Below are 16,258 nucleotides of genomic sequence, written 5' to 3'. Positions count from 1 at the left end.
GCACAGCGAGACTGACAGTCCTGAGCTCCCGGCCAACAGCCAGCAGGTGCCACCAGGTGAAGACAGACACTTCCAAGTGATCCGAGCCGCGGAATCGGGCCCAGCTTTCACAGCCAAGGCCCAGACATTGTGGGACAGAGATGAGCCCTCACCCTACTCCCTGCCCCTCACTATTCCTAACCTAGGTCTAGCCGGTGTGGCTCAGTGGATAGAGCGTGGGCCTGCAGACTGAAGGGTCCCGGTTTAGTTCCCGTCAAGGGCATGTACCTTGGTTGCAGGATCCTCCCCAGCCTGGGCCCTGGTTTATCTCACATCAATGTTTCTGTCTTCCCCTCTCACACTCTAAAAAAAAAAATCAATGGAAAAATATCCTCTGGTGAGGATTAACAACAAAAAATTCCTAACCCAGCCGAAACCGGTTTGGCTCAGTGGTAGAGCATCGGTTTGCGGACTGAAAGGTCCCAGGTTCGATTCCGGTCAGGGGCATGTACATTGGTTGCGGGCACATCCCCAGTAGGGGGTGTGCAAGAGGCAGCTGGTCGATATTTCTCTCTCATCGACGTTTCTAGCTCTCTCTCTCCCTTCCTCTCTGTAAAAAATCAATAAAATATATTTTAAAAAAAAATTCCTAACCCAGAGAATTAGAATATAGTGGCAGCTATATTATGCCACTGAGTTTGGTTATGTGCAAATAAGATTACTAGATTGTAAACATATCACATACTATTCACACATGTGCGCCACTTAGCCATGGGGATACATTCTGAGAAATGTGTTGTCAGGCGACCTCACTGCTGTGCGAACATCACAGAGGCCCTTCCACAAACTTGGTGGCACAGCCCCCACAGGGCATGTGGGGTACCACGGACATGCGGGCCGTCTGTCATCCACCCAGACGTCGCCATTACACGTGACTGTGTACACGTCCTGACTGTCTCTGTCCCTCCTGAAAGAACGGCTCCACGTCTGCCTCCAAGGATGTGAGCCCTGACTGGCTGAGATCAGCTGTGGTTCCCGGTGCGGGCACACCCCCAGGCTGGGTGCGGGCACACCCCCAGGCTGCGGGCTCGATCCCATGTTCAGCACGTGGGAGGAAGTCAGTGATTCTCTTAGCATTATGTTTCTCTCACCCTTCCTCTCTAAAATCATTTTTTTAAAGTGTATTTAAAAAAAGCTGATCATTTCCTGAAAAGAACTGTCTCCCAGGTCAGCCCCCGCCCTGCATCCCTGAGATCGGGGTCAGACGGACACCAGCGGCTGAAGTGCAGAAGCTGCTGCCGTCTCGGCCTCTGTGGCTCCAGCGCCCCAGGGAAGCTGCCCGGAGTGCAGCTGCGAGAAAAACCACCAAGTGGGCCCAGGCCAGCCAGCATGCTACCTTCCTGTGAGATGAGGGACTAGGCCTGATTGTAGGGCTGGCTTGGGCTGCTAAAAACCCCACCTCAGACCCCTGGGCCCATGAAGGATTGAACAGTCAGGCCTAGGAATGAGACTGAACCAGACCAAGCTGAGCCCATCACTTAAATGTCATCCTCCAAAATGTTCATCATGAGATATGATGGCATAAAAAATGTTACAATGAGCCCTCACTAGTTTGGCTCAGTGGATAGAGCGTCGGTCTGCAGACTGAAAGGTCCCAGGTTCGATTCCGGTCAAGGGCATGTACCTTGGTTGCGGGCACATCTCCAGTAGGGGGTGTGCAAAAGGCAGCTGGTGGATGTTTCTCTCTCATCAACGTTCCTAACTCTCTCTCCCTCTCTGTAAAAAACCAATAAAATACATTTAAAACAAAAACAAACAACAACAAAAAAACAAATCAAAGAGGAGACAAAGTTAGAAGAAAACAAACTGGATTCAAACATCAGGCAGCGGCCCCAGACCTTTCTGTATGTGGTGCGGTGTGGACAGCACAGAGTTAGAGAAAGAAGAGCTTTATTAAGGGGGGAAGGGAGCTCAGCTGCATGATACAAAGGTCCCAGCAGACCCCACAGGCCTCTTCCCTTCTGTGACCTGGCAGGGCACAGTCGGGCCTCGTGTGGACCACGTGGACAGTGACGGCATCAAGGGGCTGGCTCCTCCGGCCAAGCACGTGGCAACCCGTCAGCCCAGAGGGCAGGGGCAGGAGCAGGGGCGCGGCTGTTCCCACAGAACTACCCACCGGGAGCGGGTGGTTCCCTTTCAGGAGCCTCGTACGACACTTTATTAGAAGATCGGAGCGGAAGCAGTGTTGAGGCGAATGGAATGTGCCTGACTGGGGAGTCGGGTGGCAAGGGACTGGTTAGGCGTTGTACGAAGATGAGGACACGCTGCCGCCATGGCCGGTCCAGTTGGTGTGGATAAACTTCCCCGGGCTGGCTCGGAGTTCGTAGGTGTGGGCCCCAAAGTAATCCCGCTGAGCCTGGGAACGAGAAGCGAGGCTGTTTAGGACCACACGCAGCCCCGGACATCAGTTCCCGGCCCGCAACCCCAGCCCGCGGGCTCCGACACACAGGCCCCAACCCGCAGGTCCCAACCCCCAGGCCCGGCCCGCAGGCCCTGACACGCAGGCTCCGGCTCACAGGCCCGGCCGTGTGCTGCCCTCCCCCAGCCTCACCTGGATCAGGTTGGCCGGCAGCGTGTCGTGTCTGTAGCCGTCGTAGAAGGAGAGCGCGGTGGTGAAGCAGGGCAAGGGGATGCCAGCCTGGACCCCGGTGCTGATGGCCCGCCGCCAGGAGTCCTGCACGGGAGAGACCCAGCGCCCACGGACAGGTCACTGACGCCCAGAGCAAAGGCCCCGAACGGAACGCCCGAGCCCCCGCCCGCGGCCCACCTGGCAGCGCTCCACGGCTGACTGGAAGAAGTCGTCCAGCAGCAGGTTCTGGAGTCCCGGGTGCCGGTCAAACGCCTCTTTTATCTTTCCCAGGAACACGCTGAAATAATCGAGAGGTGAAGTCAATGAATCTTTTTTTCCTTCTTCTTTTTCCCCTTAAGTGTTTGATTCCGCAAAGTTCAGAGAACAAACAGATAATCCCATTATCCTGATATTCTCTGAGTGAAGAAAATCACTTTTAATTTCCGATGACCTGAAATCCCAGTGCCAGGCCTGCAGGCAGGAGGAGGAACGGTCATCGAGGTCTGAGTCTGAACCGCACAGACCGAGTGCCCAGCAGAGAGTGGGGAGGGAAGCTGGGGGCGGACACACACCCTGGAGGGGTGCAAAGGGACATTTCTCAGCCGGAGAACTAGCTGTCAGCTCCATGAAAACAGAGCAAAGTCCCAGGAGGAAGGCCAGAGGGCAGGACGGTGCTCACAGAACTATTTTAAAAAACGTAGTGTAGCCCGGCTGGTGTGGCTCAGCGGTTGAGCATCAACCTATGAACCAGGAGGTCACGGTTTGATTCCTGTCAAGGGCAAATGCCTAAGTTGTGGGCTCGATTCCCAGTAGGGGGCCTGCAGGAGGCAGCCAATCAATGATTCTCTCTCATCATCGATGTTTCTCTCTCTCTCCCTCTCCCTTCCTCTCTGAAATCAATAAAAACATATAACATATATAAGAAAAGGCATCGTGTGGACAACCTAGTTAGAACTGCCGTCCAGGAAAAAGTGACGTGACCATCTACACTGGTCTGTGGCCAGTGCCCCCGAGGGGACAAAGTGCCGGTTTCACGGACGCCGATCACAGCCAGACCTCCCTTCTCCGCCGGCAGCCGTGTCCCGCCCCCACGGACCTGCGGATGATGCAGCCGCCCCTCCACATCAGGGCGATGCCGCCGTAGTTGAGGGTCCAGCCGAATTCGGTGGCCGCCTGTCTCAGCAGCATGAAGCCTTGAGCGTAAGAGATGATCTTGGAGGCATAGAGGGCCTAGAGGACACGGAGGTCAGAGTTGCGATTAGCAAAGCAGCCACCTGCTGGCCTTCCCCAGAGCAGCGCAGGTCCCAGGACCAGCTGGACTGAGCCCACCCCCACCCCGTGGCCTCACTGAGTCTCCTCTCCCACACCCGCCTCCCGAGGGACAAACAGCCACTGCCAGGGACAGGCCCACCTTCCGAATGTCCTCCAGGAACGACTCCTTATCCCCGCTGAACTGGGTCTTCTGAGGGCCCTTCAGCTTTTTGCTGGCCTGAACCCGCTCGTCCTTCAGGGAGGACAGGCACCGGGCAAAGACTGCTTCTCCTGCGGGGGGGAGGGCACAGGGTCTGACCACGCCCGCCCCACCCGCGGACACAGGACCCAGAGGGGGAGCAAGAGTTTCAACTGTAACGAGCCGGAAGCCTCAACCTGAGGCCACAACGTATCAGCTGGATCAGAAAGAACTCTTACTAAAAGCTCCCAACAGTCCATTTCTTCAAAACCTCCAACTGGATCTTCCAACATAAATACAGTTTTCAACCACCAAGACCAACATGGAATTCAAAGGGGTGCTTTCAGGAGGAAAAAAGAGGTAAAACCATTATTATTCAAAATTACTGAGAATTGGTCCATGAGTAAAATTTCAATTTTACTTATATATATTGGACTTATATATATTCTTATTGATTTCAGAGAGAGGGAGGGGGAGAGAGAGAAATATCAGTGATGAGAGAGAATCATTGATTGGCTGCCTCCTGCACGCCCCACACTGGGGACGGAGCCCACAACTCAGGCCTGTATCCTGACCAGGAATCGAACTGTGACCTCCTGGTTCATAGTCAATGCTCTGCCACTGAGCCACGCCGGTCCGGGCAAGGACTTTAATTTTTAAATGCTCACCAAAGACTCTATTTTGAAGTACTAACTAACATCAGTTTGAAACAACTACGACTTTAAGAAGTAATTCTCAGACTCACCCTTTAAAAAACTCCGTTTTCTAATTCCTACACAGGCAGACCTCAGAGACCCCAGACGGCCGCAACGCGGCGAGCACTGCAATCAAGTGCGGCGGGATCTTTTTGCTGGGGAGGGTCTGCCGTCCATTTGTGAAAATGCAACCTCTGCCCGGGCCAGTGCTGCGGTTGTTTGCAGTGTTGTCCCGTGCACCAAAGGTTGCAGGTTCGATTCTCGGTCAGGGCATATATTTGAGTTGTGGTTAGGGCGCATATAGCAAGCAACCAATGGATGTTTCTCTCTCTCCCTTCCTTTCTCTCTAAGATCAATGAGCATATTCTCAGATGAGGATTAAAAACACACAACATCTGCCGAAACCGGTTTGGCTCAATGGATAGAGCATCGGCTTGGGGACTGAAAGGTCCTGGGTTCGATTCCGGTCAAGGGCATGTATCTTGGTTGCGGGCATATCCCCAGTAGGGGGTGTGCAAGAGGCAGCTGATCGATGACTCTCTCTCATTGATGTTTCTAACTCTCTATCTCTCTCCCTTCCTCTCTGTACAAAATCAATAAAATATATTTAAAATAAAAATAAAAAAACACAACATCTGAAGCGCAGTAAAAGGAGGTGTGCCTATAGTTCGGTGTATCCATGGTAACCACCAACGTTTCACAATGCTACTTCATTGGCCTGAGAAACGTTTCAAAATAGCATTTCAGTATTAAGACATTGAAAAGCTTCCAACATCAGCCCTTCTAAAAAACAACTTGCTCAACGGACAACTTATGCACACTGAGAGGAAGGTGTCCGCGCAGCTGCCCTGCAGTGCCACGATGAGCTGGCACTTGTGGGCGGAAGGAAGCTTTGTAAGAACTGGCACAAGGAGGCGAGTGTGGCGACACCCCTCAGGGAGCCCAGGGCTGGCGGAGGACCGGCGCCCCCTCAGGGATGGGCCCCAGCCTGCCTTCAACTGCAGGAGGTGCAGTCCCTACAGCGAGGAGGGTTCCTTCTGAGACCTAACACTCATACGTTTGAGTCAGCCATCACTAAACGGCTCCCAGCTACTGCCCTCTGAGTGTTCCCGCCTCTGGTGTCACTCAGAGGAGCTAAAAGCAGCCAACTTCCTCTTCCCTTTTTTAATACATTTTATTGTTTTTACAGAGGAAGGGAGAGGGACAGAGTTAGAAACATTCAGCTGCCTCCTGCACACCCCCTACGGGGGACCAAGCTCGCAACCAAGGTGCATGCCCTTGACCAGAATCAAACCCCGGGACCTTCAGTCCATGGGCCGACGCTCTACCCACTGGCCAAACCGGTTAGGGCTCCTCTTCCTTCAGTGCGGAGCGGAGCCGAGCAACCTGCATTCCTCCTTAACCGAGGGTCTAACCACCACACGGTGCGTGGTAACCAAGTGGGAAAAGCCGGGGAATCAAGAGGAAGGCGGTGAGCAGGGAGGGAAAGACAGCCGGTCCACCAGGTGTCTGCGCCCGTCCCTCCTCAGAAGCCATCCTGATCGCCCCATCCAGACTGGCCTTCATTCACACGCCGACATGCCGGCATGCTGGCACCGAGGCCCCCAGGGCCATCGCGTTACCAGGTGAGACCAGGGGCCGGGCGAAGGCGCACGTACCGATGAGGGTGACGGGCACGCCGTACTCCAGCGCCGAGATGGCGGTCCACTTCCCCGTGCCCTTCTGCCCCGCGCTGTCCCGGATCTTGGGCAGCAGGTGGGTGCCGTCGCTGTCTCGGAACTTGAGGATGTCGGCTGTGATTTCAATCAGGAACGAGTCCAGCTCTGTCTTATTCCACTTCTCAAACGCCTGGAGCAAGACGTGAGAGAAGAGAAGATCAGACGGGAGGCTCCCTGGCAGGTCATGCTTTCCCCAGGGCAGTACTGGCCGAGGCCCTCCACCTGCTCACAGGCTCCTGCATGGCTGGTGCGGCCCCACGCCTGCGCTCCCACTGAGGCGGGAGCTGACCTGTGATGCCACATTCTGCTCACCTGGTCCTCCCCTCGGAGCGAGTGCTCCCTCCTCTCGCTCAGGTGTCTGTACTGTCACCTCCTCAGAAGCCTTCCCTGGCTGCGCCTAGGCCTGCCTCTCCTTATCACACGCTCGGAGCTAGTCTACCGGTCCGAGGCTAACCATGCTGCCTGCCTGCCAGCTGCAGAGGGCAGGACCCATGTGGTTCTCTCACTGTCACACCCCAGCACTCAGCACAGCGCCTGGCGTACAGAGAGAACTCAGCACATATCCTGAAGGAACACTCTAATATGTAAGCCAATTAAATATGAGCATGAAAAGAAGAGCACTGTTTCTATGGAAACTAAGTTACATTGTTTTGGAAAGAATAGTAAGGCCAAGTCTGTGAGGGCGACACAAATTTAAAAATTAGATGTACCTCCCACCTGGGACAGCGGGAGGAGCAGGGAAACGGGCATGAAACAGCAGAGCTCCGGCTCAGGGAGAACACCTTGTTTTATAGCCCTTAACCCAGGGCTGCCCTTCAATCAGTCCAGCCAGGCCGCCAGGACCGGCGAGGAGCACAAGCACGCTGGCTGCCGGCGGAGCGGCGCACGCACCTCTGCCATCTCGCTGTGCTCCATGCCCAGGACGTCCTTCATCAGGTGGTAGGCCTCGCAGATCAGCTGCATGTCCCCGTACTCGATCCCGTTGTGCACCATCTTCACAAAGTGGCCAGCTCCCTCCTCTCCCACCTGCGGGGCCAAGCACCGGCCGTCAGAGACAGAGGACAGACCAGAAAAGCCAACATCCAGCTCTTCACAAGCCTCCCTCCCCTCACAGAGAACAAGTGGGAGCAAATATTTATGGCAGCCTACATCATAAAAGGCTAATATGCAAAGAGACCGAACAGCGGAATGACTGGCCGCTATGATACACACTGACCACCAGGGGGAGCACCGCTGTCAGTCGGACACCCCCTGAGGGCTCCCAGACTGTGAGGGTGCAGGCCGGACTGAGGGACCCCTCCCCCACAGTGTGTGCATCTTGTGCACGGGGCCTCTAGTTTAAAATAAGAATCAGTATATAACCACTCAATGCAAGCTTCAATCCAGTCCAATGCTAATGTAGACTGACTCCAAATTCATTCCTCTAAAGAGTTTTCAAAATCCCAAAATTCACTGAAAGCACCTCGAGCTCTTTAGCCTGCCTTTCTGTTCTTTCTCAACGTTATGAAAAGCAACCCCCGGCCCCCAGTCCTCCTTCCCCTGAGGTGACCACTCTCCTAACAGCTGGAGGCTACAACTTGGCCATGGAATCACGTACTTTTAAAAAAACACGTGCATGCACTGTAGCTGTTTCTAACGGCTGAGAGATAAAAACAACCATAGATCCCAGGTCTGGCCCTCGGCCTGTAAGCACAGGCGTGTGCTCCTGCCGGGGTCTCACAGCTGACAAGACAGGTTTTATAACAAAGCTGGGAAGAGGTGTAACATCACAACCCAGTCTCTGGATTTACGATGAGAACTTCAACTATGGTCCCCGTGGTCACCAGTGACAGCCCCATCCACACTCTGTCCCTGCAGACAAGCTACTGGGAAGCCCCATCACCAGAACTACTTAGTGGGCAAGGAACCAGACAGAGGGAGGGTCAGGGTCAAACACTGAACGGCTTACTCTGCCGCCGCACGCACCCATTGCCACGCCAGGCGGCCTGCCCCGGGACCAGGCGCCTGGGTGACCGAGCAGCCTCCGCTTGGAGGACTTCCGCTGTCTGGTTCCACTGCTGGCCTCCCCCTCTCATTTGGACACTTTGTGGCCGTGAAGCAACATGGCTGATAACACCTTGCTTCACCCCATCCTTCCTGTAACTTCAAAAGTGAAGGGGAGTCCCTGCCCGGTGTGCACACCCGCCGCCAACACCCTGAGGCTGAGCCACGGAATGAAGATCCGTGAGGGCAACTGCTGCTTTTTGTTCCTGATCTTCTGTGTCCAATGCAGTTACTGTCACTGCACTTGTATTGTGAGCACTCGCTCTGTGGCCAAGGAACGAAAGCTCCTTCCCAATCCTTCGCACTAAGGAGAAAACGAGTCAACACTCCAAATCGCAGCCCTGGCTCTCCCGCTCCTACTCAGAACGTGGTTACGTCCAATGAGCACTGGCTAGTCTGTGAGGACCAGTTCCGTGCTTGGCTGAGGTCACCGGCACGGCCGGCCCAGGGGTCAGATTTCCCTCCTTCCTCACCGGCCTCAGACCTCGTTCCGCCTCTACCTTCAGGCACATACAATAACCTATGCAGGGCCAGCGGGCTCAGTGGTTGCATGTCGACCTAGGAGCCAAGTGGTCACCGGTTCGATTCCTGATCAAGGCACATGCCCAGGTTGAGGGCTCGATCCCAGTGGGGAGAGCAGGAGGCAGCCGATTGATGATGTTTCTCTCGCTGGGGTCTCAGGCCTCCTGTTTCCTCATCCACATGGATGACACGCAGGAAGGGACACAGAGCACAGCCGGAGGGGAGGGGGGCGCCCAGCGCTGCACCCTTGGGGTGGAAGGCCGGCTGCTGCACAATGCAGAACACCCACAGGGCGAGCCCGCCTCGCTCTGATTTTGACACCTTTCCTCAGCCATGACGAAACACGGCTAAGAAATCTACTTCACCCCTTTCTTCCTGCCCTTTCTAAGGAACCGTCTCTGGGTGACTCGGGGAGGGCTGCTTGTATTATGACCTCAGGTTATGAATGGCCCGTGAGATACAAGGTCACGTGCAGCAGACATGCCTTCAGGCATCAGCTGTGCCAGCGGCTCAGGACCGGGCTTCCCCGCAAAGCCAGCCGCTGGGACCCCGGTGCCCAGGCCCGGCGGCGTGGAGGGACCCGCACTTGCCCAGTCACAGCAGGGCTCTCCGGTTCCCACTTTGGCGGCGATGCCCTGGAAGATGGTCTTGATGTGGGGCCTGTGGAGAGAGAGCGGGTCAGCTGCTGGGGAGGGGCTGAGGCCCACATTAAACACTCGAGGTGCGCCATCCCCACCCTCTCTCTCTCTACCGGGCGGTGGGAGCCCCCGAGAAAGGAACCGAGTGCCCAGCGCTCCAGGTAAACCGGCCGGAGGCTGCGGCCACAGGGGCTGCCCGGAGACCCTGTGAGGGTCAGGGGGCACAGGGACCCCGCGGTGTTCCCAGGAGCCTGTCACCCTTCGTCCAGGAAAGGCGGGGCTCCTCACGCCTCCCACGTCACCAGTCCGTTCCGCTCACCAGCGGCCGGCAAAGGGTTTGGCAAAGACACAAAGGGACAGGCGAGGACATTAACACCCGGGGTGAGAGGCGTGGGCCTCACTGATGGCTCCCCGTTGGAGGTGAAAGCGCCCTCTCTGCCCCGCCAGCGTGAGGTGGGCCTGCGCCGGGGCCTCTGCTGTCACGTGCCCTGCGTGCTGTCCTGTCTGCACCCCGATGGCCGCTGAGCCCAGAGAAGGGCGTTCAAGCTTCTGAGAAGCAGGAAGCCTCCGCGTCTAGATCTCACACAGAGAACCTGCGAGTTCCTGAGCCGAGAGGAACTTACAGACCATCGTCCCCGGAAAGCCTTCCCCTTAGTGCCTGGCACAGCTCTGGGGTCTCTGGACACAAACGAAGGCACATTCCGGTCTAAGGCACGTAGAATTGGTTACCGCACCGCTTCACACCGCCCCCACCCCATGTCTTAATCTCCCTTCTCTTCCGTCCCGAGATCCCCCCTTCGTGGCCGCCCCTACCTCTCCTACCCAGCTCAGTGAACAGCGTAAAACCTGTTTTTTCCGAGTCAGAGAAAACACTCCCACTCCATTCCCGGGGACAAGAGAGGCCCGGCAGATTTTTCCATCCCTCGCTATTATTAAATCAAGTTATTTTAGGAGCGTCCATCAGTTAAGGAGGCAGATCAGACCCTAAATCCATACAGTGCACAGGAATTCCACCTAGCGGCTTCCTTAAAGCCTCTGGCCCTTTAAGCCTACTTAGAACCTCACGGTCAGTCTTAGCGGGAATAACGGGGAGAAAAGGGCAAAGGAGGAATGTGCACACATGTTTTGTCAAAGCAACAGAATGTGTACACGAGGAATTGGCAGCATCTCCCAGCGCCGAGCGCGGTCCCCAGAGGGGCCAGGGCTCCGCAGGCCCCACGTCCAGCCCCCTGTATGGAACGCGGCCGGCGGCTGGGCACTCACCAGGCGTCTTTGTTCCCTCCGGGCATGAGCGAGGGGCCGTGCCGGGCGCCGTCCTCTCCGCCACTGACGCCGCTCCCCACAAACAGGATCCCCTTGGCCTTGAGCTGTTGGCATCGCCTCTAGATGAAAAACAACTTCTTACGCTTCCTTAGAGCGAGATTCTCCCGAAGAGGGAGAGGAGGGTGACAGGTAAGGAGACCCAGCATCTGACGTGAAATGACGCCCCGATCCGAGCATCACCTGGTCGTCAGAGAAAGGCGACCCACTCCGTTTGGGAATCAAAAGAAAACCCATGGAAGGGGACAGCTACCCTCTCCCCAAAGGGGGAACCAAGCCCGACACACGTTCATGGTCCTGGGAAATCCTGACAGGATCAGACCAGTCAAGCACTGGTTTAGGGCAAGCAGGACCAGGGCTGGGCGGACTGCGCCTGCACGGCATCAGCGCTGGTCCTCGCCCTCGCTCCATGATGGCGGTCACGTGCAGGATGGGGAGGGGGACGCTAACTGTGAACCCTGACCGGCTGCATCTAAGCAGCAGCATCGAGTGACACGTGTGGCCGAGGAGAGCCTCTGCCACCAAGCACGTCTGAGCAGAAACAGGCTGACGACGCACAGAGCCGGCACCCGGAGGACAGCTGCCCTCGGGGGCAGTGCTGGCACCTTTCCCAGAAGGCCCCGGGCCTGGGAGGCTGCACTGAGGGTACTTACCGTGGTGTCCCTGTATTCGGAGTTCCCCCCGTCGATGATGATGTCACCAGGGTCCAACAGCGGGACCTGTAACCAGGCACCAGCGTTAGGGGAACCACAGACAGGAAGACAAAAGCAGCAGGGCACCTTAGCCAACTCAAACCCGCCAGGACTTACCCCAATTCCCGCCTGAAAGTATGACTATTTACTCTCAATAACGCTCCTCTGGCTAGAGCCTGGTAAAAGCTGAGGGCTAGCCTAGCCGATTTGGCTCAGTGGATAGAGCCTGTGGACTGAAGGGTCCCCGGTTGGATTCAGGTCAAGGGCACATGCCCAGGTTGTGGCCTCAATCCCCAGTAGGGGGCGAGCAGGAGACAGCAGATTGATGATTCTCTCTCATCACTGATGTTTCTAACTCTCCCTCTCCCTTCCTCTCTGAAATCAATAAAAATATATTAAAAGAGAGAAGAAAAAAAGAAGCAGAGGGCAAGCAAACCTGCCAGAATTCCCTTGGCTTCCTCAGGGCTGTAACTGCAGAACTGGTTTTCAGTATCTGAATAAATTCTTCCACCAGTTTCCCTTCATCCGGGAGTTTTGAGGGAAAAGCAGGCTCTGGCAGGGCACTGGCAGTGAGGCTGTCTCCGTTTATTGTGGGAGGAAAACCCCCCTTAGTACAAGGTGCTCTTTTCCCAGAGGGGGGCTGAAGGAAGGAGCCCTGGGGGATCCCACAAACAGCTCAGAGACAGGGCTTCGAGCAAGAGCTGCTGGTGCCCCGTCAGCTCCTCTGCCACCGGCTCCAGGGAGGCAGCGGCCGTCAGTCCTTCGGGGGGAACAGCCAGCCAGCATGACACAGACGGTGATGACCAGCCACAGGTATGCCCACTTCCCAGCCCTGGGGGCGGGTGGAGGAAAGCCCCCATGAGGCATCAGATTAAGGTACCAGGCGTATCTGACACCCACCTCCTCGGCAGATGCCCAGGGACCAGAGCCAGAGCTGAGGCCTGCCTCCCGCCCCTGGGGCCTCAGCAAGAGGCAGCACCCACCTGCCTAGCACGGCCATCAGGCAGATGCAACCTGTTTTTCTCCAAAAAGGATACACTTCCTAGAGCTAACCAACTGTTTGTACAAAAATAAGAACCAAGGTGCAGTTCCTAGGACCCCAGGGGGTCTCCTGTCACTTACATTAAATCTTAATACAACAACTTAGAAACACGGAGAAACATAAAATCTAGTTCTAAATGTGGACACTAGGGCTTCTTGGTGAATAGCACTAAACATTCATAATACACAATCAAAACTAAGTGTTTTTGAATATCAAAGACAGAACCCAGCGCCATCACCACAGCCCGCACTGCACACTGCCACTTCGGTCAGACAGACTGCTTCCACTCCACATACATTACGGTGGTCCCATAAGATGATGACGGAGTGGAAAACGCCTGGTGATGTCGAAGCCGTCCTGACATCATACACAACTCGTTACTCACGTGTTTGTGCTGAAGCTGCTGTAAACAGATGTGGGCTGCGGCCGTATAAAAGTACAGCACATGCAATTATGGGTACAGTACATATTTGATAATGATAATGAGCGACTATGTTACTGGTGTGTATACTTATTGTACCACACTATCATTATTTTTATAGTTTACTCTTTCTACTTATTAAAAATGTTTGCTGTAAAAAAAAGAGTATGCTGTTACACCAGCAGCCTCAGTCCCTCCTGTCTCCGATGGCAGCCTGGTCTCTTGTGCTTGACTTAACCCCAGGCCTGGAGCTCGGAGCACGAGGCCGGCTCACAGCACTGCCGTGTGGTGGACTGCCCAGCTCGGTTTGTGAAAGCGCACTGTCATGTTTGCACAAGGATGAGACTGCCTAACGACGCATTTCTCAGAACGTGCCCCGTCGTGAAGTGGCACATGGCTGCATGCATGGCTTCTCTTGTCCATGGGCTTTATCCGTCTCTCGTCCTCAGAATTTTACATTCTTAGTGCCAATCAAGCTAACCAACACGGAGACGTTTAAGCAATCATTTGTCAGAACTGAGCAGCTCATAGTCAGAACCTGAACGGGGGTGGGGATCTCTTAAGTAAAACGTGAAGCCGCTAAAGGAAAGAGGGAGAGGCCGGCCTCACCAGTTTCTCAATGAAGTCGTCCACCGCCAGGCCGGCCTTCACCAGCATCAGGACCCGCCGCGGCTTCTTCAGTTTGGACACCATCTCCTCCAGGGAGTGCGCGCCGATCACCTTGGTTCCCTTCGCCTCTTTGGCCAGGAAGTCATCCACCTTGGAGACCGTCCTGTTAAACGCACACACCTGGGGGCACAAAAAGCTGATGAGGAGACCGAGGGCGGGCAAGGCCTGCGTTCAGAGCGGGGACCAAGTGACCCCGAGATCTCTATTCAGCCCGAGGTTCTGGGAAGCTGAGACCCCGCCTTTGCTTTTCCTTGCCCAAGTTCATCTCAGTGGATGGAATGGCAGAGACCTGAATACGGGTGTGGCAGAAGTAGGTTTATAGTTCTCCCTATGGAAAGTAATACAGTAATTAACAAAATAATAACACAAGAGTGTGGTGCACTCACAGCTGTAAACCTACTTTTGCCACACCCTGTACAAGTAAAAGTCAACCACTCATGGCATCTCAGGCTAGAGTCTAGCTCCGTGGTCGGCAAACTGTGGCTCTTGAGCCATATGCAGCTCTTTGGCCCCTTGAGTGTGGCTCTTCCACAAAATACCAACAGCCTGAGTGAGGCTATTTTGAAGAAGTGGTGTTAGAAGAAGCGTAAGTTTAAAAAATTGGGCTCTCTTGCCGAAACCGGTTTGGCTCAGTGGTAGAGCGTCGGTCTGTGGACTGAAGGGTCCCAGGTTCGATTCCGGTCAAGGGCATGTACATTGGTTGTGGGCACATCCCCGGTGGGGGGTGTACAAGAGGCAGCTGGTCGATGTTTCTCTCTCATCGACATTTCTAGCTCTCTATTGCTCTCCCTTCCTCTCTGTAAAAAATCAACAAAATATATATATTTTTAAAAATTGGCTCTCAAAAGAAATTTCAATCATTGTACTGTTGATATTTGGCTCTGTTGACTATTGAGTTTGCCCACCACTGGTCTAGCTGGTTAGAATGCAAATCTAAGAACCAGCTGGTTCCAGACTGACAGCTTTGGTCACTGATAATCCTTGTGATTAAGTCCGTTTAATATTTGCACCTGAACTTTTCACTATCCCGACCTCCTTAGGTGCCAAAGTTAGAGCTCTACACAGCCAGCAGGTTTCTCCTCCCTGAGACACTGGCAGGATTACCCGGGTTGCAAACCTTCCAGAACTGACGGAATCATTGCGCAGGACGGTTCTTCCTCAGGGACTAGGGGAACTGGCCCTCCCACACCCCCGTGTAAAGCGGTGCCTCCGCAGCCACAGAGCGGACAGAAGGAGAGACAGGCACCGGCTGCCAGGGGGCCTTTGCCATCGGCAGGTCCCCAGGGCTCAGGCTAATGCACACCCAGAACCCACAGGAGAGAGCGTCCCTGGTGGCTTACCACAAAGCCGTGGTCGTTCATGTTCAGAATGAGGTTCTGGCCCATGACGGCCAGTCCGATCAGTGCAATGTCCGCTCTGAAAGGCCAGGGGAAGGAACGAGAAAAATGTGTCAGCTCCACTCAACCCACTCCGACTCCGGGACCCCGAGATCTCAGCTCCGCTGTCCCCCAAGGAACTCCCTTTTGCACTTTAGAACCCGGGCGCGCAATGGGCCAGGAAGCCAGGCCACCACGCCCACCCCGGCTCAGCGAGGGGCCTCGGGTCCGCGGAGATCGCCCAACGGGGCACGGAGGAGGGTGCCAGCACGTGAGCCCCAGTCAGTCTGTAAGGGCCGCCCAGGGCCCCGCCTCCCAGAGGGAAGAGCCCCGCGAGCAGAGCCGCGGGCCGCCAGCCCCCTCGCTCCCCTCCGGCCGGGCCCCGGGCCCCGGGCCCCTCGGCCATGCCTGCCGCCCTCCGCCCCCTCTTCCAGCATCGCGGACCCTCCCGCGCCCGCGCCATGCCCAGGAGCGGAGCGCCGGGTCCGAGGGAAAGGCAGCTGCGGGGCGGGCCCGGGAGTTCGGGGCCCACACCGGAGGGCTGGGACCCCGGCGGCCTGGGCTCCGGGCGCCACGAGGCGGCCTCAGGCGACCCCCGGTGCCGAGGCGACGTCGGGGCGGCTCCGCCCGCCGAGCGGCTCCCGGCCCGCTCCCCGGCCCCCGGGCCCGCCACTCACTGAGCCATGGCGGCGCGGGCCCGCGGCGGAGAGGCGGGGAGAGCACAGGGACGTGCGGCTCCGGCGACCGAGTGAGCTCCGCAGGGGCTGCATCCCGAGGCTGCCTCCCGAGGCCAGGGCGCGGCTTCCGGAACTGGCCAATCGGAAGGAAGGGGCGGGGCTATACAGACACGCCATTGGCCCTCGCAGGCGCCTGTTACACCACCTGAGGCGGCGGCCACGCCCACTCCCGGGCAGACTCCGGAGAGCGCCGAGCGCATCGATGGCGCCCCGGGTGCGCCCCGCCGGGCAGAGGGCTGGGTGTGTCCGCAGGCGGGGGGCGGAAGGCGGTGTGGGGGGCTGGGCGCGGGCCGGGGTGAGGGTGCGGGGACAGGGCAGGTGGAGGGG

At 56.4% G+C, this 16,258-nt stretch overlaps 1 protein-coding gene and 1 non-coding gene across 2 annotated transcripts; both read right to left on the bottom strand.

Moving 5' to 3' along the window:
* Positions 1–1,915: 1,915 nt before the first annotated feature.
* On the bottom strand, positions 1,916–15,991 carry PGD (phosphogluconate dehydrogenase). Its single transcript, XM_036461072.2, has 13 exons — positions 15,872–15,991; positions 15,159–15,234; positions 13,759–13,938; positions 11,648–11,713; positions 10,938–11,056; positions 9,627–9,696; positions 7,363–7,497; positions 6,412–6,601; positions 4,020–4,150; positions 3,705–3,838; positions 2,807–2,906; positions 2,591–2,713; positions 1,916–2,395 (listed from the first exon to the last, which is right to left on the bottom strand). The coding sequence occupies exons 1-13, from the start codon at positions 15,877–15,879 to the stop codon at positions 2,276–2,278; spliced, it is 1,452 nt and encodes a 483-aa protein (XP_036316965.1). The 5' UTR covers positions 15,880–15,991; the 3' UTR covers positions 1,916–2,275.
* LOC118732095 lies at positions 2,965–3,107 on the bottom strand. Its single transcript, XR_004992049.1, has one exon. It is a non-coding gene; the product is annotated as a small nucleolar RNA SNORA79 (small nucleolar RNA).
* Positions 15,992–16,258: the final 267 nt, after the last annotated feature.

Source organism: Pipistrellus kuhlii, unplaced genomic scaffold (assembly GCF_014108245.1).
Source record: "Pipistrellus kuhlii isolate mPipKuh1 unplaced genomic scaffold, mPipKuh1.p scaffold_m20_p_34, whole genome shotgun sequence".
NCBI classification, from domain to species: Eukaryota; Metazoa; Chordata; class Mammalia; order Chiroptera; family Vespertilionidae; genus Pipistrellus; species Pipistrellus kuhlii.
This window is presented reverse-complemented; position numbering and strand designations above follow the sequence as displayed.